The 25,779-nt window shown below is 42.0% G+C and overlaps 1 protein-coding gene across 1 annotated transcript in view; it reads left to right on the plus strand.

The window, feature by feature from the left end:
* GADL1 (glutamate decarboxylase like 1) overlaps positions 1-17,106 on the plus strand; it is a 137,169-nt gene extending 120,063 nt beyond the window's left edge. The window contains exon 14 of the mRNA XM_047100262.1: positions 16,933-17,106. Within this exon, the coding sequence (XP_046956218.1) occupies positions 16,933-17,106 (174 nt within the window). The remainder of the gene's footprint in view (positions 1-16,932) is intronic.
* Positions 17,107-25,779: the final 8,673 nt, after the last annotated feature.

Here is a 25,779-nt window from a genome sequence, read left to right on the forward strand (position 1 = left end):
GCTGAAAGAAACTGAAATTCATTGAGTGCCTGGTCACTGGTACTTTATATGTCATCTTAATTAATTCCTACAAAAACCTTGTGAAGTGGTTATACCATCTGTCCTTTAAATATGGGAAAGCCAACAAATTAGCGGTGTCCTTCAGTGACCACTGGGTAGCTTTTAGTGTTAAAACAATATAAATCTGATTGTAAAACATTAGGTTTGTTTTAACATGTTTTTATTTTATATGTGTGTGTGTTTTTTTTTAAGTTTTCTTATGCTATAGCTGGGGTTGGCCTGCAGACCAAATTCAGCCCATTGCCTATTTCTATAAATAAAGTTTCATTGGAACACAGCCACCCTCATGGGTTTTCTGTTATCCGTGGTTACTTTCACTTACAACCTGAGTAGTCATGACAGAAACTATGTAGCCTCCAAAACCTAAACTATTTACCGTCTGGCCCTTTACGGAAAACATTTGCCAACCCCTGTGCTGGAGATTGACGCCATCTTTCTATCTGACCAAACCACTTTTATGATGGTAGATACTCATTGAACAGTCGCTTAGAACCATCCAGCAGTTGCCTGGACTTTGCCTACGGAAATCTAAGTGCGTAGTATCCTCAGGGTGTGAGGGCTTTAGTGCCCTGTCTAATGCAGGGAAGACTAGAGCCAAACAAGGATTACCTGGGTTCCTCTAAAGCGGGATTCATCCTGGATCTAACCTAATGCACCTTAGTTTGAGCTGTATTCCTTAGGTTTCACTTAGTTGCACTATAGCAATGAGTGAGCGCCCCCTCCCAGTCTCCCCGACATCCGTCCTCCTGCCCATCACTTAGGTAACCGGAGTGTGCTGTGAAATCTCCCGGTTACTGCTTCCTGTGACTTCACAGGCCCACTCCTCGTCCGGGTGGCTTATTGTTCCGTGTTTTGTTCTAGCAACCCGGACTCAGCTCGTCTCCTACACGTGTGTTTCTGCTTTTCTTTCTGGGGCGAGGGCCGGCGACTTGACAAATAATCAGCGGTGAGTAAGAGCAGGTCCAGTCAACGGATTTTGATTTACTTGCATCAATAGGTCCGCGCCGTTCTGAGGCACTTAAGTTATTCCACAGCCTTGCCTTCCTCCCATTTGTCGGGGTGATAAAATAGAAAGTAAAATCACCTAAAAAGCTGGCCGTGTGATAGGAGTTTCAATTTCCTGTTTAAAGAAAGCTGACCCTTTTGTGGGCCTGCGGGTGAAAGTTGCCTGTTAAATGCAGATCGGGTCTGGCTCTTCTGCCTGGAGGTCAGCGGAGTAGAACCAGATATTAAAGATACCTCCCCAAACTGGGTCAGGACAGCGTTCAAAGACGGGAGGATTATTTCAGGGAGCTGCACAGTCATCCACTCACACAGGTTGAAGAACTTAATTTATGTCGTGGGTTTGGAGCCCCCGAACCTGTCTGATTGATTAGCCAGCCTCGCACACGGTGTTGCCGCGCACATTCCGTTTTTACTGCTCCATTCAGCAGAACGCCCGTCGTTTCAAAAGCTAAGCAAATGCGGGCTTTAAAAAAGCAATTTCAGGGGCGCCTGGGTGGCTCAGTCGGTTGGGCGGCCGACTTCGGCTCAGGTCATGATCTCGCGGTCCGTGAGTTCGAGCCCCTCGTCGGGCTCTGTGCTGACAGCTCGGAGCCTGGAGCCTGTTTCAGATTCTGTGTCTCCCTCTCTCTGACCCTCCCCCGTTCATGCTCTGTCTCTCTGTGTCTCAAAAATAAATAAACGTTAAAAAAAAAAATTAAAAAAAAAAAGCAATTTCATCATCTTCTCCCTGTCTCTGGCCAAGTCAATTACGAAAGTATTCCAAAATTATTTCTCCCACTTAAAATGAAGAGAAAAAAAAAAAAAGCCAAAACACAAAAAACATAGGCTGAATGACCAAAATTAATGTTAAGCCTTGCAGGTAGTCTCACGGTTGTGTCCTTTGTTTGCTTGTATGATGTCTTCGATTAATATCTACCGAACATGAAAAGCCTTCTCGTTAGGCTCACTAACAAATTAGGAACATCTGCCCCTCGCTGCTGCGCGTCGATGTTGTTCTGGGAGCGCTAACCACTGTGACAACCAGAAAAAGACATGGGCTTTAAAATATTTCAGAGGAGAAGACTCAAATGTGTTCGTTTTAGATTGTGCGATTCTGTATCTATAACACCCAAGGACATCAAATAAAAAGCTTTGAGAAATTGGCTACCATAGACGTACGAAGTTGAATATCTAAAAAAGCTTTTCCTTGCACAAAGAGTAAGAACCTAGGAGCTGGAGAATTGAAATTTATATCAGAAGGGAGCCTTTTAGAATAATTTTTCTCAACCACAATAGCAAAAAATACATTAAGTCTCTAAGAGTTAAATAATTATAGTACCTATAGAAGAAAACTGCAAAAGTACGAAACTTTAAGGACACCCCCCCCAAAACTTTAATGTTCCCAGTAACAATTTCTGTTTTACAAATTATGCCACATGAAGCAGCTTTAAACAGCCATTTTATTATGCTCATGGCTTTCGGAGGTTAAGAATTCAGACAGAGCACAGAGGGGATGGGATGTCGGGAGCCTCATCTGGGAGGACTAAAATAGCTGAGGGTGATTTGGTGGCTGGAGCTGGAGTATTCTGGAAGCATATTCACTCATACTTGACGGTTAATGCCGGCCCTTGGCTGGGACCTCATTGGGGCCTGTCAGCCAGAGCCCTACCTGACGCCTCTCCGGGTGGCTTGGGGTTCATCATAGGGGGTGGGCTCAGGAGAGTTAGACTTCAAGAAGCCAGGGTCCCTGAGAATCAGCTGGCCACTGCTGTACCTCTCCTGACCTCACCTTGGAGGTATGCAACATCTACCACATTACTGGTGCCTAGCCTGCCACCAATCCTCTCCAGGTCGGGAAATCTCTTTGAGAGGAATGCCAAAAACCATGCAGCCATATTTTGAAAAACAAAAACAGGGGCGCCTGGGTGGCGCAGTCGGTTAAGCATCCGACTTCAGCCAGGTCACGATCTCGCGGTCCGGGAGTTCGAGCCCCGCGTCGGGCTCTGGGCTGATGGCTCAGAGCCTGGAGCCTGTTTCCGATTCTGTGTCTCCCTCTCTCTCTGCCCCTCCCCCGTTCATGCTCTGTCTCTCTCTGTCCCAAAAATAAATAAACGTTGAAAAAAAAAATAAAAAACAAAAACAAAACTACCTCATTTAGAAGCTGAAAAACACCAAAATTCTACATAAGAAGATTGACTTTTCCCTAATTCATATGCAGCGTGAATATAATTCTAATCATAATCATGGAAAGGTTTTTGTTTTTGTTTTTAACTTGTCACAGTGTTTTTCAATATCATCTAAGAGAGCAGGTGGGTAGTAATAGGTGAGAACATTTTGAGAAGGGTGAATGCTGAAAGGGGCGTTTGATATTTTATGGACGGAAATAAATAAAACAGCTTGATTATTCTAAGAATAGACATATCAATCTTACAGAATAGAAAGCTCAGACCTAAGTATTCATATGTATTCCCAATACATGCTGGGGAAAGGCAGGCTTGTTCCCTCAGTGATGTTGAGACTCCTGGTTAAATACAAGGAGTGCATCTCTAACTTATGTAAGGTGCAAATGGAACGTTCAAATGGATTAAAGGTTTTAAGCATCACAATCAAATCAGAAAACCATATTTATTTAACTGGCCTAGGGTAAAATGAGTGTTGGAAAAAAAATACAGATGTAGTTGATAGGTCTGACTGTATACATAATAAAACTGTACATGAAATAACCAAAACAAAATTAAAAGCAGATAAGCAACTTGCACCATGTGAAGCAATCAGATAGTTGATGTTCTTAGTAATAAAGCGTTCTTCTAAATCAGTGAAAGACGATCACACAAAACGGTCAAGGAACATGAACAAGTGGTTTACAAATGGAAGCCATTCAAATGGCAAATGGATAAGTTGAAACTCTGGGGTGATTATGGGAGAGTAAAAGCACAGGAATGGAATGATGATCACGTGGGAGAAACAAACGGGCCCTTAAATGGGAGGTGATACAGCTCCATAGTGCAGCTGTACTAGGATATACTTGAGGTTCAGTTATGTGAAACGGCCAATAATTATTCATTGTTGCTACATTTGGACACAGCTTGGCCGTGTGTGACATATCCTCAACTCTGCAACCTGTTTCTCTGTGACTTTCCTCAGTTTCCCCAACTTGGTCAAGAATGTCAACCAAGAGCCCCCCTCGCCCCTTAGACTCAGCATGTAACGAGGCATCCCTTTAGCTAACATCTTGAGGGGTATTTTTTGGATATCTCAAAACGGCCAGTCTTGAATAATAATAACAAATACATTGCCAATCAAGTTCAAACTTGTTTTTTTGTTTTTTGTTTTTTGTTTTGTTTTGTTTTTTTTACCTGGCAGAGCCCTTGTTGTCCCACAAACTCTCACATAGAACTCTAATATATTGAAGACAGCTAAGGTGGGGCTTGCTTTAGGCCAAGAAGGGCCCTGTCTGCTCTGGGCCTTCTTCCTGCCCCTCTAGCATCCCTGCTCCCCTTCTGCAGCCCTCTCTAGCCTGTAGCCCCCTGGAACTAACCGGACCCCCATGACTTTGAGGAAGAGGCAACGTCCAATTTTAAGCACTTAAAGAGTGTTGAGTGAGCTCCATAAGGAAGAATGCATAATCACTTTTGTTAATTTGCACAAAATGTGCAAACCTAAAGCATTTTGTTACTTAAGTAAGCGGTCTGGGTTGCTGTTAAAAGCTGTTGCTTGCTATTTACAGCACTAATTGTAAAAAAAAAAAAATCCTTTATGAGCATTTATAAAGATTTCAGCAAGGAACATAACACTTATTTTCTCAATATTTTTATGAGTAATACAGGAACAATAATTATTTTTAAATACCCTCATGGTAGCTCTCTTTGATTTAGTAAAGAAAGAAAGAAAGAAAGAAAAGTGAGGTACATAAAACATCTGTCTTTAAAAGTTCGGGTTTTGCCTCTGAGGTCGAAACACCAGCATTTTAGGATACACTAGAGCTCGGTAAATTAAGTGCAGTGAAATGATATGCAAAGCACTTATAAATAGACATGCAAAGACAAGCCATAGGAAGAGGTGAGAGTGTATCTTGTGTGTGTAGCTAACTTGGGGGTGGTCAGTGGACAGCTGTATGCTACCAAACCAGAAAAGGTCGAAAAGACAATTTGGACTTCAGTGTACTCCAGAAGCAAATATCAGTGCAAACAAAACAAAACAACCTCTAAGCGAGATGAGGATACAGGGGAGTGGCTGCAGGTAGGTGGGTTCGGGCCAGTGAGCACCTCACCGAGGCAGAATTCGGACGTGTCGGCGGGCTGGGCAGAGTAAGATGTCTCTCAGTTCAGAGCAGCGTAACATCATGGGATCACTTCCTGTTTTACTCCCTGCCTGTCAGGCCCAGAATCTACTCTAAAAGCCCGTAATTCTGCAATTCAGGAAGCTTAGCCTCCTGAGCCTAAATGCAGGTTCTGCTCCTTAAAATTATTGCTGCGCCAACACAGGACCGCCTCCCACATCTGTGCCTGCGCTGCCGCTGGGTAGGGGTTTGGCATTTATGCCTCAAACAGCCTCACTTAGAGGCTTGTTGGTAATGGCCGAGTCAGAAGACAGAATTTCAGCTGCCAGTTGCCCTTTGCCAGTTGTCCAAGGGGAAAAGACTTCTCAGGGAGAGTTACCCTGGGAAAACCTGTTGGGAAAGGGATCAGACTCTCATCCACTTTAGAAGGCATACCGGGCGCTCCTTACCTCATGAGTGTGTGGGAAGGATATGAATGTACCTCCCTGTCGCAAAAAGCTGGTGAGTCTGAGCCCCTGGCTCTAGAAGGCAGTCGTGCTGGAACTAGCTGGAGGCTTCCAAGCTGTGTCCCTGCCCTGCCAGATGCAGCATTTAGAAATATGGACCACCGCCCAGAGGACGTAGGGAGAAACCTGGACGATACTCATTTTATCCCCTCGCATGGGGTGATACTCTTGGAGTATGTTAAGAATCTTTGAGCCATCCCTTCACAGTGTATATGCACAGCAAAAAGTCACATTGTACACTGTAATTACACACGGTTTTTCGTTGTCAACTATACCTCAGTAAAGCAGGAAAAAATTAAAATAAAAAGGGCCTAAGGGAGCCAACAGAAAGTGCTGTTGGCCTCTGAAGATCCCATTCCCTTTGCCGAGTCATCAGTTGAGTCCTGTGTTCTGGACCAAAGCAAGGGTCAGAACTCTTGAGAGAAACCAAAAGGACCCGGAGGTGTCAAGATAGAGTGTGGGAGGTATCCCTGGAGCACAAGGGGCTCATGATCCATGTTTCTCAACAGGGGCATCGTTGGCATTTTGGGCACCGTGACTCTTCCTTGGGCAGGTTTAGTTGAAGCACTGGGAGGTGTTGAGCACCCTTGACCTTCAGACGTGAAATGCAGAGAGTCTTGGCAAGCAATCCAAAACACTTAGACACAAAAGCCCCTAGCGAGGTGATAGGACCCCAGGGCGGCTGCCATTTTAAGGAAAGAATTACCGAATAACTTGTCAAATTAAGGAACGAGACAGGGATCTCCCAAAATGGGCGAAAAGTTGGGGGTTGGCCCACGACAGTTACCCAGCAGCTATTAGCTCACATGGCTCCTGTGACACAATTGAGGATTAAGTTTTTGCTTTATAGAGTGTGTAAAATGTTTATTGTGTCCATTCTTCGGCTAACGCTTTCAGTTCAGTTTGGTTTATTTTTATGACTGTTCATTTCAGCTGCCTTGAATATATGACTGACATTAGGTTTATTGGAATTGCCGTCATTGTCATTTCCACGTTGTAAACACCAAATGTGAAGCTAACTGTGTCCTTCGGCCTTTCCAGGATTCTAAACTCTGTTTTCGTGGCTTAGCTCCTCTGTATTGGAAAGGGCATGAACAGGACAGTGCTTTGAAGTCGAAACACTTTTTCATTTTGTGCGCGTCTGATTTTGAGATATACTCTGGAGGAAAATATGGATAAAAATCCCTATTTGAAAAGAGGTGTGTCCACTCTAAGTGTGGCCTATTTCTCCATGTTCTGCCAAGCTGAAATGATCCTTCAGATGCATCTGATTTCATGGGCGATAGGCCACCCATTTTACATAATTTAAGCTCGGGAGATTTATACCGATGTAACTCAGATCTAAATTATAGGGGGGCAGATACCAGGGGAATGAGTGAGCGTTGTGTGCAGGAGTAAGAAGAGAATTGGACAGGTAAGGAATGGCAGAAAATATATGGAAAGAGGCAAATCGATTCTCCTAGCAATCAAGACAAAGAGCTTTATTGTTTCCTGGGCCACGGTTAAGTGTTTGGAACACTTTATCAGGTTTTACGATTCATAGAAAAGTTGGCCAGCAATTTCTTTGAAGGTGACTGGCTTATTATTTCTTTATTTTTTATTTTTCAGGATCACAGTATCTCCTGCCAGCTAAGTCTTATTTTATTGTAAAATTGACGTAAGAAATTCAGGAGGGGGAGATTCCCAATCTCCTCTCCCTTCCTCTCTTAAAGTTGTTTTTCTGGTCGCAAACATCTCTCACCTCTCATCCCATCATCACCTGTCCCGGGGTCCTAGGTAAAGGACTGTCATTCGCCGTGTTCTCAAACTTGCGTCATGATAACAAGCATTTGAAGTGCCTGGTAAATATGAAGACGACCAGGTCTAACACACTGAGATTCAAATTCAGATGCTCTGGATTGGGACCCCCTGATCCAGTTGATTTGTATCTCCAGACACATTTGGGGAACACCTAATACTTCTCTTTGGCCTTCCTTTGCTAAAAATATAAGTGGTGGGACAGCACAAGGAGACCGTACAATTTTGGGCACAAGCTCATGGATATGGGGACAGATGACCTTTTCAGTTTACGACTTTTCCACGTGTCCAAAGAAGAGGTAAATTTTTACTTAGAAAGTATTTCTGCTTCCTGCAAAATACTTATACGACACGTGGAAACTTCTAACGTACAATAGAAACTCATCCCTGCCCACGATACATTTCAGTGGAAAGCTTCTTTCCCTGCCCACTGCCCACCCCCACCGCCCAACTGCCAAGATGCTCAACTACTGTCTTACTTTTTAAAAGAAAAAGAAGTTTACTTTGCTAAATGTTGGGAAAAACTTGGAACTTAAATAGAAGATTAATACAGAAGTGGCATACATGAGGTGCGAGATTTAATTTCTAAAACTCCTAACTCACAACATCTCAGAATTATTTAAATACAGTTTACATGCTTTGGGGAGAAAGAATAAATTACAAATCGTGTTTTCACATAACTTTCAAATGCTCATCTCTCAAGAGATGATAATGAAAGAATGTGATAAAAGACCAGGTATGAATGTAAATTGATTAAAAACAAATTCATTTTAAGAAACTAATAATACTGGTGTCTAGAAGGTGCCAGATTCTATTCTTGGTGCATTCATATGTATTATTTCATTCAGTCCACCTGACAATCCTACAAGGGATTATCAGGTCTTGACGGAAGAAGGTGAGTCCCAGAGGAGTTAAATGTTGGTCCAAAGCCACATCGAATTTCAGGAATTAGGTCCCAGGTCAGTCTAAACTAGCCTCTTGGTTTATGTATGGTTATTCTAAACCTACAACTCAGCATCTAGACTCACTTATAATAATGAAAGGCATGTATTGATAATTACAAGTGTAAATTGATCTGTCCTGAGGAAACAGGAAAATTGGTCACTCAGTAAACTCCAGTTTATTTAGCCATCGGGAAAAATTAGGGCGGGGACAGAGGAATTGTACAGGGATATATAAAAATATTTGCTGTTTTTTAAAAATCGCCTCAAAATGCAAAAGAGAAAGTGGAAAACCAGACATCGAACAAAAGATTATGTTAGCTCAGTCACCCACAACTCACCTGAAATCTTCCATTATCATGTGTGAATCACCTTTAATAAGCACAGTGGGTACATTTAAATGTTTGATGTAATGTGCTGTAGAGCCTCTATAAAAACCTTGAGCCAGTCAATTTCCACTAGGCCGCACTGCTCACCATGAAGAAAAACTTCAAGTGCCACTGTGTCCAAAATAGTTTTATCTTGTGCACCCAAAAGTGGTTACCATGACCCTTCTCATTTCAGGGCTATGGGGAAATTACGTGATTTGCTTAAGGACATGCGGTGAGTGACAGAACTGGAAAGAAACATCCCAATTTAGACCTCCGTTTCCTTTCTAGAGTTTGTGCTCTAGACTTTGTTTGAATAAGAATATTAATCTTCAGGGGCGCCTGGGTGGCGCAGTCGGTTAAGCGTCCGACTTCAGCCAGGTCACGATCTTGCGGTCCGGGAGTTCGAGCCCCGCGTCGGGCTCTGGGCTGATGGCTCAGAGCCTGGAGCCTGTTTCCGATTCTGTGTCTCCCTCTCTCTCTGCCCCTCCCCCGTTCATGCTCTGTCTCTCTCTGTCCCAAAAATAAATAAACGTTGAAAAAAAAAAAATTAAAAAAAAAAAAATCTAAAAAAAAAAAAAGAATATTAATCTTCATCATGTACCGTCCGCATTATATGCTGCACTATAGTATCATATTCCATATTTTATCAGTTGAATGAAGGGGCACTATCCTATTATCATCTCCTGCCTAGAGATGAGGAAACTGGGCTTTGGGAATTAAAGTTATTTGCCTAATCTCTTATAGCTCCGTGTCTCCTTAGAGCCTCTCTTATTTTTATTTTTTTTTAGTTTTTTTTTTTTTTAACTTATTTTTGACAGAGACAGAGTGCGAGCTGGGGAGGGGCAGAGAGAGAGGGAGACACAGAATCCGAAGCAGGCTCCAGGCTCTCAGCTGTCAGCACAGAGCCTGACACGGGGCTCGAACTCACGAACCGTGAGATCATGACCTGGGCCGAAGTCGGACGCTCAACCGACTGAGCCACCCAGGCGCCCCGAGCCTCTTTTATTTTTAAAGGAATTCATTTATTAATTTAAAAATTTACATACAGATAGAGCTCACCTCTGAAAGTATATAGTTCTATGGGTTTTGACAAGTGTATAACGTTAGTTACTGGCAAGGCTTTGTATTGGAAATCAGATTATTTGAGAAGAAAGTATAAAGCAAGTTACTTTTCGGGATTGGTCAGGGATAACTGCTGGAAGAAAGTCAGAGTGACAAAGCCTGTCCACCCATCTGTGGTACTGGTTTCATGCTCTGCTGGAGAAGGACAGTCAAGAAGACTGTTGGCGTTTCCTGACTCAATGTAGAATTTCTGAAAACAAAACAAAACAAAACACAAAGAAAAAAACCAATGAATATAAGTTTCTATGCGCTTTTTCCTTTGAAAGGGTAGATTTTACATATCATCACATATCTTTCCATTTTGACCAGGGAGTCGGTTCATATGTCCACAACCAAATCTAGCTCATCACCTATTGATTTATAGCCCAGGAACTACGAATGGCTTTAACATTTTGAACTGGTTGAAAGGTCATCACAAGCAGCTTAGTATTTCCTGATATGTGAAAACCATATGTTAAATTTCATTGTCCCTAAATAAAGTTTTAACAGAACACAGCGTTGCTCATTTGTTTACGTATTGTCTAGAGTTGCTTCCATGCTAGTGATGGGGGAGTTGAGTATTTGCAACAGAGATTGCATGGCTAACAAAACCTAAAATAGTTACTAGCTAACCCTTTAAAGAAAAAAGTTCGTCTCTCAGATCTAAAATAACTAACATTCAAGTATAGCAGCTGAACATTAGCCTCCATTTTATTCCTTTCTTAGTGTTTCTTTGCTTAACCATGTATGGAGACGTGTGGTCTCGGTATGTCCATAAACTGTTGTGGGGAATACAGAAGAGGCCAAGGAGGTATGGAGTTTAGTGTAGATAGAGGGAAATTTAAAACTCTTTTAAGTGACTTTTTCTTTCTTTTTTTCTAATGTCTATTTCTGAGAGAGGGAGAGGAACACAGCATGAGCGAGGGAGGGGCTGGGAGGGAGGGAGACACCGAATCGGAAGCAGTCTCCAGGCTCTGAGCTGTCAGCACAGAGCCTGATGCGGAGCTCGAACCCACAAACCATGAGATCATGACCTGAGGCAAAGCCGGACGCCCAACCGACTGAGCTACCCAGGTGCCCCTCAAGTGACTTTTTATAGAGAGAAAAATATTGTAGATAATTTTCCGCATTGGACATACGTTTCTTTCAGGCAAGGTAATCTTAGAACAAAATGTTAATTACAATACTAGTCTCGTAATTTACTCTTCAGTTTATTAGCTTGCCTGCCCACTGTATGTTCTACCCACAATATCTGCAAATTATTGTGAGTTTAGCCTCCTACCTCCAAAGAATCTTTGCTTCCTTGGAGAAAATGGAATGTAGGTTAATTAAATTGAAATTGAGATAATAGCTCTAAAAATCTGGAGTTTGAGGAGCATTGACTTGTTCATGGTTTGTGGGAGAATTTAGCAAAATTACAAGTCTGTCTGGATTTATTAGAAGCTCTGGGTCGTATTGTTGTCTAGTGTCAGAGTAGAAGCTTATATAGTATTTGTCCCTCATATTAGCTGCAAAAGCATCATCTCTTTTAATTATGGATTTGTCTTCACGGCCACCCTAGGTGTTGTGATGCTGTGTATTCTACAGGTGAAAAAAATGTGACTTGATTTCACCTGCACAGCAGATAATGGGAATAGGCGTACGTGGGTCCTGAAGTTTAGACCGTTTTGAGCCATTTACTGTTATAATCTTTGCACGAGCTTTTGAAACACTGATGTAGAGCTTTCATGATTGGGTCCATGGTTTCACTGAAATGCCATTATGACTGAAGCAGGCCCAAGATTTAACAACTGGGAAATGATTTAGGTAAACTAAGGCATAGTGTTGTGATGGAATACAAGACAGCATTCAAAATGGCACGGAGACCATGGCAAGAGGCGTAAATAAACATGCAAAATAACATCAAGATTCATAACTAACATAATCTATACCCACAAGGAGCCAAGGGAGTTAAAACAGAGCAGCAGAGACTTCAAAAGGTCATCTCTAGCCCTTTGCAGATCCATGAACTGAATATTCCCAGTCTGCGATAAGAAAAATATGGAACTCAAGAGCTCCTGCTTAGAAACTTTGACGACACGTTAACAGATTAACTTTACTGTTGAATTAAAAAGAATTTTTTTAATGGGGCTTGTAGTTATTCTGTCTTTTTTCCCACAGTTTTATTTAGTAATTCATTTTCAATCAATAGTTCGCATTTGTTGCATTTCACAAAAGTATTTCTGCAATGCATTGGAAAAAATAAACCTCCTTGGGAGTTTGAGAGACACTTTGTGTATCGAAAATGTGTTACTGTCAACCTTAAATATGTTACAAATTTTTAAGAAGAAATACCACTTAATGGACATGAAATTTTATTTTCTTGAAAGGCTATGCTAGTGTCTGGTCAGTTACTTGTTATCAAATTACTGTAGTTGGCCAGAATGAGAGAGTTTCGTTTTCTATTTTTCCCTTGGGTTTAAGCAACTTTTAAGTATCAAATGCTATTTTATGCTGCAGGACTGTGACAACAGAATTCTGTTTAAATGACTAAATCATCGCTGGAACATAATTTAAGGTGGCGGGGGTGGGGGGACAGCAATCCTACAGAAACGTGTCGATTAAGTTTCTGTGCAACCAAATAGAAATGTCAGGATCTTCCTCCACTTAAGATGCAGGGACCAGGGCACTGAGGCATGCGAAAAGAATTTGATTTACAATTTGAAGGAAAACCAGCAGTAAAATAATTGAGAGCTGGAAAGCAATCTCACTCCTACCAAATTGCTTTCCTCCATGCATGCTCCATTTAGGGGCGATATTCAGATACTTACATTTAGTTTGTGCATATTTTCTTTCCCCTGTGACTATCCCATCCTGTCGGATTAGGACTATTTCTCTGCTTCGATCAGCAAAAGAGAATATCCAGGTTATCCAGCATTGGGTTGTGCGTGGAGTTTTATAAACAGAAAATAGGTGATTTTTTTTTAGGTGCAAATATGATAAGCTGGCTGTTAATGAGACCATTCTTGGTCTCTAAATTGCAAAACACGGGTTCCTTTCAAATAAGCTTTAATGTGAGTTCGTGGGAATCAGATATGTGAAAGCACATTGGAGATTGTGAAGAGTTGGTAAAATATTTGTTGGCAACAAGGGTAAACCAGTCCCACTGCTACAATTATAATTTGTGACAGAGATTTAGTGAGTATCAGCCCTGGTGTGGCTTATGGCTTGCTTTTCCCCGCAAAGCGTTCATAGATAAAGGAGATCTTCCCTTCTTGCCTAGGAGTGATTAATCACCTCTAGGAATTAATCATATATGCACGGGCACATAAATAAAATAAGTGTTGTACTGCTAAACCCTTGCTTAGTTTGTTCTCTGAGTCACATAGATATTTAATCATTTATTTATAATTTTGAACATCAGTGGCAAAAGGTGGCTTAGAAGTTTGTTTCCCATGTATATGTGTATTTAGCCACGGAGGCCCATTCTACAATGGCAAGAATTATAAAGACCCAAAATATCTTTATATGAAAAGAGCCGACGGGTCCTCTTTTATCTTTCTTGCACACATTCGAGAATATTTTTGGTTTGCTCACAAGAAAGGCAAAACTGACAGATTCATTTTGATAATTGCCTCGTGTGAGCCTCTGACACTTTATGAGCTGGGATCCAAATTCTAATGCTCTCCAAAGGGAAGGCATAAAATATTACTGGGAAGGGGGAAATAGGGTTATTGAAAAGTAAACAGGAATAGACAATGAAGACTAGGCTTGAGCCAAGAACGTGCCTGTTTTAAATTTAAAATTGGCTATAGTCCAGAGCCTGTTATATGCCCCTGGGTACCAAGAGGAAGAAAGAGATGAATATGAAAGGAATTTTTATTTAAAAAAAAGTCAGCAGAACCACAATCCATAAGCTCTAAAACTGATAGTCTGTGACTCTCCTGGCCAGATATGTGTGTTATGTGACCCACGTTATAGTTATCAGCAATGGTGCTATTGTATTTTTCCCTCATACCTTCCATTTACATCAAGAGGCCACTTGTTTGAAATAAAACTAAATGTGCCTTTGTCATGAACCTGAGTCAAACCATGGTTCCTCGTTGCTTTGTGACAAAACAGGAAGGTTTTTGAGAGCACTATATGACAAACGGTGGGTTAAAAAGTGTAATGTACATGTGCTTGTGCACACACGTGTGCACACACACACATACCTACATGCACATGCACGCATTCACATCCATAGTCACACAAGAGACCCTCCTACCCAAGGTGGTGAGGATTGGTCAGTTACAGCAAATACTCCTAGAAGAAAATGTGATGACTTAAACATTTTAACTTAAAATATATCTATGTGTATTTATTTCCCCCATCTTTCGGTGGGAGGCTGCTGTTTTCTTTTCCCTGTCAAATGAGGATTTTTTCTAAAAGCTTTCCAAAATAAGTGAGGTTTTTCTTGAGTTGGGATCCGATGATCAAAGGGCCTTTACCGTTCTTACGTTAACTACAGGAGTCATCTGTCCCGTCCAGCCCCTGTTTCTGTAAGCAGAGTGAGGGTGTGGCAGCTGTGTGGCCATCTGTGTGCAGAATCAGTCTAGACTCTAGATTCTGCTTGAAGGCTTTTCCAGTTCTGTTCCTGCACCTGACTTGCGGGGATGTTTAGCAACCCCCCCCCCGACTTCATCCAGCCTTTCCAAAGGATTCAAATTAGTTTTTATGGAAAGCACTCTCTTTTTTTGCATTCACCTTTCATTTGCTTATATATCATTTCACAAGATTTTTATAATTCCAATAACAAATGATACTTAAATACAGAGCTTTGCAAGAAAACTCAGTGGATGCTTGGAGCATTCATATTTAAGAGTTTCAAACAGGTATACGTAGAGCGTAGGTATGTAGAATGTTCCCTACTTGCTTCCTTTTAGCATCCACTGAACATTTGTCACTAAATTTTGCAGAGATTGGAGATGATGTTTATTTAACCCTGCTTTCCTAATCTCTAAAGAGCTCAGATAAAATTTGTGACATACTTCCAGCAATCTGTAGAACTTGATCCTTCATATTTTTTCACTAACTCGACCTCTGACTTCATCTTCTTTTTCTATATTTTTTTTCTTTCATGCTCATAGATTTTCTTTTCATGTCTCATTATACGGTGAGAGAACACCAATACTTTGCTAGAATGGCAATGCGGTTGTGCTTAATGGATGTTTGTTTTGCTGTCGTAGGCTTAGAGTAGTCCACGTTATGCAAGATTTAGGTTCTAAAATTAGCACATACGGGGAAAAAGTACTTAGTTAAAATTATCCTTACACACCCCTGGAAGGCTCTGTGGGTGAGTCTAACACATCCTGCCAATAGAGGCCTAAAACCCCCAATTTTTCCATAAGCTTTGCAATAGCTCAAGATGACGTTGAATGTCAGATAAAGTAGTTTGGCTTGTTTTCAGGGGGATATCTGACAAAACATAGGTATGTTTAAAAAGACTAGAATGGTGTGGGATGGTCACACCCTGAAATAGGCTTGCGGGAACAGAGAATTTTGCCCCTAACGTAAGGAATTTCAAAGCACATCATGCTTGGTGTTATTTATGTATGCTTTCTTCCCTTCTGGATTAAGTAAGTCTCATCTTTCTGAGGAGATGAGAACATAAACTCATTATATTTTCATCATATGTTCATGTAGGTGCACTCAAATTTTGAAACAGTTAAAAGGAAAACGGAAAACCTTTGCTTGCCTTTCCAAGCCAGGAAGAGTGCGCTCTTTTAAATTGTTTGACTTGGTATTTCAAAGAGCAGCTTTGCTCTTTTAAAAGTTTATAACCTAGTTCTTGGGTGGTCACACTACCGATATGAAAATGGACTGATTTTTCCATTCGGTTCTTAAATTGGACTAATTTCTTCAAACATTAAACTTTTAGAAAAATTTGTACAGTTGGACTATCGGGTCCCATTTTCCCTGTGTTACCTGGAAATCTTTAAAATAGGGTCTTCCTGTTTTATTCCTGCCTTTACACCTCTTAATAAAAGAGTGTGTATGTTTCATGCATACTATTAATAAACTAATAAAATATTAGTCTTCAAAGCAGAACTGTGCATAATATCTGTATTCATGTTTTCCTGTGTAGACAATCAACGCAAGACTGTTATATTTGTGTGTGTGTGTGTGTGTGTGTGTGTGTGTGTGTGTGTGTGTGTTTTCCCACCCAAGGCTAATTTTCTTTATTTAAGATGCCTGAACTGGAGGGGCATTTGGGTGGCTCAGTCGGTTAAGCATCCCAAACCTGATTTCGGCTCAGGTCATGATCTCAGGGTTGGTGAGTTTGAGCCCCTCATCAGGCTCCACACTGACAGTCTGTAGCCTGCTTGGGATTCTTTCTCTCTCCTCCTCCCCCCTCACTCTCTTTCTCTCTCTCTCAAACTTAAATAAAACTTAAAAAAATAAAAACATGCCTGAACTGGAAGAGTTTTTAGGTCAAAGTTGGGAACGTGACATTTGATACTTTTAAGTCTGTGCTCTCTGGGGACACTGGGTTGTTTTGGAAGAGACAGCAGTGCCTAATGATTTAGGGTTCAGAGTGTGGGCTTAGGTGAGGCTGCCTTCTCTTTCACTGACTTTTTCTGAACATGGGACCTCAGACTGATCACCTTGTACCTCAATTTCCTCATCCAAAAATGGGGATATCTGTATCTCCCTCATGAAGTCACTGTGAAGGTTAAATGAATTAACTGATCTAAAGCCATTGGATCAGCCTTCATATGCTGCAGGTTCTCAGTAGATTATTATGAACGTTGACCTTGATGTGCGCAAGGGAACGGGGTCCACAGTGGATGCCAGTGAGTATCAGATGCCTGGTTGGAATGCAGCAGGAATGCGCTCTGTCTTTCACCGCCTCCCTCCTCTCGCCCGTGCAGGTGGCCCCAACCATTAAGGAGCGGATGATGAAGAAGGGAAGCCTGATGCTGGGCTACCAGCCCCACCGGGGGAAGGTCAACTTCTTCCGCCAGGTGGTGATCAGCCCTCAAGTGAGCCGGGAGGACATGGACTTCCTCCTGGACGAGATAGACCTACTGGGGAGAGACATGTAGCTGTGGCTTTTGGTTCCCCAGAGGCACGGGTCCTGTCCTGGGGAGGCTTTCAGATCCAGGGCATCTGGGGACACGGAGACTGTGGCCCTTCTGGTGAGAAATAGGAAAGGTGGCCTGGTCTGGCCTGTCAAAGCGGAAATGCTAAGCAAATAGTGTTAAGGACTCTTTAGCTGCCTGGGCACTAGTGTTGCTAGAAAGGAGGAAGTGAAAAAATGGATTTGCTCAAAAATTGTCTTTAGGACACAGCCTCGAAGAGAGTTTATTTAGTAAGTACCACACAGGGCCTGGGTTCTAAGCTTCGATTGCCCTTCTCAAGAACATGTAAATTAATAGTTGAAAGCAGTGGTTCTCGAATTGGTGGTCCCTCCACTAGCAGCATCAACATTGCCATGGAACTTGTTAGAAATACAGGTTCTCAGCCCCGCCCAGACCTACCGAATCAGACCCTTTATATTTCAAGTGCTACTCAACATTCTATATTTGAAGTAGCTTTCCAGGTGATTCTGAGGCAAGGCAAAATCTGAAACCAGTGGTTTAGCGCAACCTTGTGAAGACTGAATAATAACTCCGATGTTTTGCCAGCAAAGAGATAGCTAATATTTCAGCGACCCCTGAGTCAGTTTGAAAATAAGGCCATGGCATCTGTAGCACAAGTGTTTAGGGGCATCAGAAGTGTATATATTTTTGAACAGAGGAACTGTTTAAGATGTTTACTTTACAAAGATGTATCTTTTATGCAGCTGAATGTTTATTCTCAAAAGTTAAAATTAACCGTTATCTATTCTAAATTACTTAAATTAGAGATAAGGATAAGGACAGACACTTTGTAGCATGGCCTTTTTAATGAAAGCAATGGTACTAATTCACTTCCCAGAGCGCTTGTGCCATTAGCTTGGAGTAGACATTAGATACAGATGTCTCCAGCTATGTATCTCTCTCGGCGTGAGGGGCCCATTTCTTATCTTATTCTCTGCATATAGGAAATAACCAGAATGAAGTCCAGGGTTATACAACATTCCCTTTATCAAGCTTTGAAACGTCAGTGTAGACTATTAAGTGGTTTATATTAGGCAGAGAATCTGGGAATTGGAGGCCTTTTCAGTGCAGACACCTCTTCTGTTCCTCTTGGGAGCAGGTGATTGTAATTCTGTCTCTGATCCTGGTCCTGGGTTTCTAGGAGAATTCTATTTGACTAAGAAATAAACAGAATTCAGAGGTGTGGGTGCGGAGTTCCACAGGTAAGGTTGTGAATCTGATTAGAACTCTGATTTGGGAGGCAAAAAAGATTGAAGAGTATTAGACTTCGCATATTCAATAAGCTTCCATATGATATCGTCAACTGTGTTGATTACATTTTGAAGAGTAAAAAGCAGATGTGTACTATTGCTCTATTCCATGTTTTCACTTCAGGGTGTGTGCTTTCTCAATATCTCCATCAGTCAAAGAATATTTTAATCTTTCTCTGAATCACTTTATTCTCTGGTGATAACTGTGTGTGTGTGTGTGTGTGTGTGTGCATGTGTGTTTTACATATCTTGTTGCTTCTTTGTTTTAATGTCTACATAAAATGTTCCTGAAATTGATATTTGCAATAACTTAGGTTTCATGAAATAAAAAGCAACATTAGCGCCCACTGAATGTTACCGACTTTTCTATTCCTGTCATCTCCTCTTTACTGGGTTTTCTCAATGCATTTTAGAAGTGAATTGAGTTCTGCTGGGATTTTAGCTAAATGATTGAATGAGTCGGTTGGAAGCTGTCTGTTTTTTAGCCAACACCTTGAGTAAAATGGAAAAAGCAGTTATAGCAAAGTGGGGATTTGTCTCTTGTTTTGTCTTCTATCGGGAACCCGATAGCCACGGCTCAGCTCCCGTTGGACCTTTTCTTGAGAGATGATAGTTCCTTGATCAATGAAAAGAATAACTGTTACCAGATACTTTAAAAAGTCCATTCTTTGATCCTTCACATATTCAGATACACCACCCCCAATCATGTATTTGGCTGAATGGTCAAGAATAATTTTCCAACAAAAGGTTAATTGTAATTCATTCACTCCTTGAACATATAGATGGTGTGCCTAGTACATCCTGGGCAACTATCTAGGTGCCAGGGATATGCAGTGAATGAGACAAAGTGCCCGCTCCTCTGAGGCTTTCAGTCTAGTTGAGGCAGACAACAAGTAAACATGTAACAAATCAGGTGGTAATAAGAATTTTGAAGAAAAATTAGGGAGAATAGAGGGGAAGAGTATGGAGAGGAGAGAAGCGTGTGCTATTGGAGAAAAGTTGGTTGGGGTAGGGCCTCTCTAATAAGGTGACATTTGAGGGGAGACTAAGGAAGTGAGGGAGGGGACCATCTGGGTGTCTGGGGGAAGGGTATTCTAGATTGAGGATATGGTCAGTGCAAGGCCTGAGGAGCAATATTCTTAGTATGTTCAAGGACCACTGTGGAGGTAAGCGAGGCTGAAGCAGAGGGAATCATGGAGTGAGTGGTAGATGATTACATCACAGAAGTATCTGGGAGTCAGTACACTGGGCCCTGTGGGTGGGGACTTAGATTCAGGCAGAAATAACATTGGACAGTCTGAACAGGGTATTGATGTGATTCAATTTCTATTTTAGAAGGGTCACTTTTTTTTTTTAATTTGAGAGAGAGAGAGAGAGAGAGAGAGATGGGGAGAGAGAGAGAGAGAGAGAGAGAGAGAGAGAGAGAGAGAGAGATGGGGAGGGAAGGGCAGAGGGAGAGTGAGAGAGAGACAGAGAGAATCTTAAGCAGGCTCCACTGTCAGCATGGAGCCTGATCCGGGGCTTGATCCCATGACCCTGGGATCATGAACTGAGCTGAAATCAAGAGTCAGAGATTCAACCAACTGAGCCACCCTAGGTGCCCCTAGAAGGATCCCTTTGATTACCGTTTGGAGAATAGGATGTCTGTGGTCAGGCGTGGATTCAGGGAGACCAAACAGGAGGCAACCACAAGAGTTCAAACAAGAAATGATGATAGTTTATACTAGTCGCAATGAGGGAAGTGACGAAAAGGGGTCTGACCCTGGAGGCATTTGCAGGTAGAATTGATAAGGTTGGCTGATGGAGTGGAGTATTCCAGGAGAAATGGGGGATTCAGGAGAGTTTCATACACTTTTAGTCTGGGCAACTGTAAGAAAGGAATTGCCATCTGCTGAGAGAAGGACTCTGAGGAGAGTAGTTTAACCTGTTTGGGGTCATGTAAAATTTGAGGTGTCTATGCCAGACAACCAGATCTGATGTAAGGGATTACTTCTGAGTCTCAACTTCAGGGGGGACGTTGGGGCTAAAGCTACAAGTTTAAGAACCACCAGCATAGGGATGTTAATTCAAATTATGGGACTGGGTGAGATCATCTAAAGGTCTAGATCAGAGATATAAAAGGAGAGGCAGGGCAAGGACTGAGCCCTGGGACTTGAGCACAAGATGGAGAGGACCAGCGATGAAGACTGAAAAGGAGCAGTCAGTGAGGCAGAGGAAGAACCAAGAGAGTGGTCACCCACAGGCCAAGTAAAGAAACATTTTGGGGGGAGGAGGGAACGCCCAACCATATCAAATGCTGGGATGGGTCAAGTGAAAACAGATTTCCTTTAGAATTGGCAGTCTATTCATTATTACCGGCCATTGTTAAAATGTCTCACTGAAATTTTATTTTCTAAAAATAAGCATTTAAAATATAATTTTCAGTGTTTCCTTTAGCAGTTAGTAGACTTGATTCAGTCGGTTGAAAACTGTTCAACCGGTTGGCATAGACACTTTAAAATTCCTGTTTTGGCTTTTGACATTTAACAATAGTTCTTTATTAAAAAAAGATCTGGTAACATAAAGGGATTTGAACTTCAAGAAGTATCTCGTTGCTAACTGGATCAAAGAGGATGAGATTTAGTAGCATGCACATGAAACCCCAATTAATTGTGGTTTCATTGGAGGGGTTTATTTTTCTCTATTCAAAGGAGGTTCCAACATAGATAACCTGGAGGTGGTATCTTACCTTGGGTTACCCAGTAAGAAGACACAGATAAGGATTTGAGAGCAAGAAGCCTGATCACTTGGTGAGCCCAGGAAGCACTGTTTGGGAGCCAGTAGAGTGAAGAAGGAAACCAGTATAGTGAATGTTAGTGAGCAAATTAATGCTGTGACGACTGTCCGTGACCTCTGGGAAAGAGTGTAGAACGTACCTCACAGGTGTTCCATCTGAGGGGCAAAGAAGATGGGGTATTTAATGCATTGGGGAATTAATTGAATGAGAGCTGATCCCAGGAGTATTAGCTCCCTGACCATCCTGATCATACTTCCATGGCCCTAAGAGGTTTTCAAGCAGAGAATACAGGTGCTTACCACCCAAGCCTTGAGCGGGACTGGTGAATGTTGGGGAGACTTGGGAGGGGTGCTGACGGCTGGATGGTACCTCCACCCTATTGTCAGGGACCCCAGATCCTTCCATATTTTCACCCTGCCATCCTTAGAGATGGATTCGTTCATCAAGTTTTACTCATGGGTGTGATTTGTGCACTGTGGTTCCAGCCATCTTCTCCAACTTTCAAGTTGGAGCAACAAGAAGCAGAAAGAAATTTTCCCAGGAGCTACCCACCCCCCGCCCCTCTTCATGTGACACCCTTTCTCTTCGGGAAAGAATGGGAAATACAGTATTTTTCGTCTGCTTGTTTTTGTGGGTGTTTTAAAGCTCTACATATGTTGATGCCCACAACCATATAAGTAGTTCTGTTAGTAGTGAAGAAGAATATGAGGACGGGTACTGACAGGCAACTTGTGGTTTTTGCCACTGTGACACGTGCATTGAGTGGCACCAGTTCTGAAAGCATTATTTTTCCAGAGAGCTCGGAAATAACCTAGGTTGATAAGGTTTGATTCCATTTTAACTGGAATCTGGTCTGGTTGGTCCAAGCTAAGCAGAGTCGGCCTTGCCCCGCTCACATTTACCTAATCCAACCGGAAATGGATTGATACAACTTGAAATGTCCTAATCCCCTTAACTCAATTAGAGCCAATTTTGAACAGGGAAAAAAAAATTTTTTTTTTAGATTCAATTTAACCTCTTCAGGACCAGTTTTATTTCTCTTAATCTAAACCGGTCTGAACTCACCTAATATAATCAGAGCTGGCCTGATTCCAGTTTGAAGCAATTTTATGTCTCTCTACCTTGATCACATTCCATTTGAGCTAGCTTGATCTTGTGGGAATTCATTCCAGCAAATTAGAAATGGTTTGATTTTGTTTTGATTTGTTTGAGATTTATTTTACATGGTTTAGTTCAAGAAAAATTGGATTACCCTTGCTTAATCCAACGGGATGCATTAAAAAAGCCCCCTTTTCAGGAAGCCCCTGGCTTTAGGGAACCCATTCAAATAGCAGCATTACAGTAAGGGACACCTGACCGGCTCTTCAGAGAAAAATAATCTCACAGCACAAAGGACAACTCCAGGTTCAGTTGGAATCACACATGGGGAAAAATGAGACCTCTCCGTCTCTATTCTATTTTCCACTCCATTCTTTCCTGGCATGAGACTGGTTACGTGAAGCACCCTGACCCTGAAAATGAAGGCCCATGTGGGGACAGGTGTAGGTGGAGCGCCGTAGCTAAAAATTAGAAAAAAATGTCTTCACTTTCTGTAGCTATATGGAGAGGAAAGAGTCATCGTGGACCAATCCTAGCAATCTGACTATGCCTGGCATCCCACAGTTACTTGGCGAACAAAAGCACCGAGAACCAGCTTGGTCTCAGAAGGCAATAATTATCTCATACTGTCAAGGCACCTTTCTCAAGTTAGATTAGGAATTTTTTTTTTTTTTTTTTTTTTTTAGATTAGGAATTTTCCTGTCTCCTTTTTGCCTTTGAAGTTGGAAGGCAGCAGTGGAGAGGGTCTTTGGACTTGAAATAGTAAGAAATGTTTAGGGGCTTCTGAGTGGCCCAGTTGGTCGAGTGTCCGACTTTGGCTCAGGTCGTGATCTCGTGGTTCGTGAGCTTGAGCCCCGCATCAGGCTCTGTGCTGATAGCTCGGAGCCTGGAGCCTGCTTCAGATTCTGTGTCTCCCTCTCTCTGCCCCTCTCCCACTGACGCTCTGTCTCTCAAAAATGAATAAATGTTAAAAAAATTCAAAAATAACAAATGTTTATAGGGACCAGAGTGGAGGTGAAAATAAATATTTTCTGAGTATTTGGTCATTGCTTTGTTTCTCGGACCTTTTTGAGTTCCTGGACCACTGTGCTAATGCTTACTCGACAACTCCACCAGGGTGTCTCACTCAAACTCAGCAAGCCCAAAACTGACTCATGATTTCCTACCCCAACCCTACATTCATCTTCAAACCTGTTTTTTCGTCTGTGTTTCCATTTCAGTGAATGACACAACTTCCTATCTAGTGTAGCAAACCAAAATGTATAATTCAGGCTTGATACCTTGTGGGTCTCTCTCCCCCCACTGTCCAATGACTTAGCAAGCTTTCTTGGGTTTCCCTCCAAGACATGTCCCGGATCCATCTGTTTATCCAAGATGTCCAAATTCCAGACATCTTTCACCTCTCCTCCGGACTATAGCAATAACCTCCTTGGTGTATCCATGCATTGGTTCCGGGCTCTGTCTAATCTACTTAACCAAACTGCAACTAGATTAGAACACTGGTCCTATCTCTCACTTTCTGTTTGGTCTTAGGATTGACAACTACCAACTCTGCCAAAGACCTTTAGAAAACCTGTTGATCAAGCAAAGCTAAGTTTATTGGCTCTCTCGCGTACAGGGAACACTGCCTTGCAAGAGTCTTAGTGGTATCTCAGAAGGGAGAAGTTGGAGGATGGTATTACAAGCTTCAGGTCTGTGCTCCGATGGCTCTTCCAAGGCAAACTGATTGGGATACAGTTAATCATGGGATCGTTTAGGCTTGGTGGGCACAGCAAGGTGAGATACTTGATGTAAGTCTTGATAAATACACTGTTGTGTGATAAGCAAGCTGTTTCTGCAGGGAGCACTCTTTTGTCCTGATGGGAGAGATGGCTCAAATGTTTGTCTGGATAAATTAGTTGGCAGGGTTTCCTAAAGCAAACAGGGAAGTTATTCTCTGATTTACAACCTTAGCTTTCTGAGCGAGAATCTCCTGAAACGAACATTTAAATCATGCTGACGATAGTCATCTTGGTTCTCGGTGCTGGTGGTTAAGCTACACGGAAGCAAGTGATTTCAGTTCTCAGGATAAAGATCGAGTCCTGGCAGCGGCTGCCGAAGCTCTTCCTCCTTCCAATTCCCATAAGTTTCAACTTTGTGTCGCGTTGCCTCCATCCTGCTGAGAGCCAGAAAAGTCAGTGTTCTTCCAGATCCTTCGTGTCAAAACTTTGGGATGTAGTACTTTCTCTTCCTAAAATGCTGTTCCCCCCTTCTCCTAACTGAATTTCTGCACACAGTTCAGATCTCAGCTCGATTCTCAGTTTCTTAGAAGAACGTCTCTCCCTGCCCAAAAGGGGATCTGCATCAATATAAATAATTTTCTTTTTTTTAATTTTTAATGTTTATTTATGTTTATTTATTAGAGAGAGAGAGAGAGAGAGAGAGAGAGAGAAAGATAGATCATGAGTTGGGGAGGAGCAGAGAGAGACAGAGAAACAGAATCCAAAGCAGGCTCCAGGCTCTGAGCTGTCAGCACAGAGCCCGATGCAGGGCTCAAACTCATGAACTGAGAGATCATGACCTGAGCTGAAGTCAGACACCCAAACAACTGAGCCACCTAGGCTCCCCTTCTCTATAATTTTCTTAAACTGAATGTATCACTATTTGTGATCATGTATTTCTGTATACTTTAAAAATTAGACTATGATATACAGAGGGGGATTGGGACATAGTAATTGCTCAATAAATAATTGTGGCAGTGAGGAAGGTTGGCAGGTAAGTGCAATAATATGCTTTCAGAGATAACTTTTTTATTTAGGGGAGGTTTGGATACCTAAGTGTGAAACAATTAACCTATTCCTTAGAGAAAACTCTTAAGTCACCCGTTAATCTTAAAACACATTGCTTTGAGGGACACCTGGGTGGCTCAGTTGAACGTCCTGCTTTGGCTCAGGTCATGATCTCGAGGTTTGTGAGTTTGAGCCCCACATCGGGCTCCCTGCTGTCAGCACAGAGCCCGCTTTACATCCTCTGTCCTCCTCTCTCTTTTCCTCCTCCCCGGCTTGTGTGCACACACTCTCTCTCTCAAAAATAAATAAACATTTTAAAAGATTTAAAAATAAAAAAACCCCACATGCTAGGAATTGAAATGTCAGTGTGTTACTGACACACACAGCGTATAACCGAAATGTGTTAGCATATGTGCTCCTGCAGAAAAGGAGCCAAGTTTCCTCTTAAAAATAAACTTAGACTTGACTTATCTCAGAAAAACTTTCTTATTGGAATAAGAATAGTTTTGATTTCTAGATATTTTCTCACGAGAGTGAGGGACTAAAGCCACATCTACCTTAAGGCATCACAAGTTACGGTTTGGTTAATATTTCCCTAACGCTGCCTAATACCAGCTCACGTTAGCAATATTCTGCAATTCTGCCTGATTGCCGAGAACAATGTAGGATACAAAGAGTTACCAACTGTCCCTCAAGTGAATGGTGAGTCCCGAACAATTTTTATTCTGTCATCTGGATGGAGGCT

This window comes from Lynx rufus, unplaced genomic scaffold, assembly GCF_022079265.1.
Source record: "Lynx rufus isolate CCGP_SWC_20201006 ecotype Redwood Valley unplaced genomic scaffold, mLynRuf1.p SCAF_5, whole genome shotgun sequence".
In the NCBI taxonomy this organism is placed as follows: Eukaryota; Metazoa; Chordata; class Mammalia; order Carnivora; family Felidae; genus Lynx; species Lynx rufus.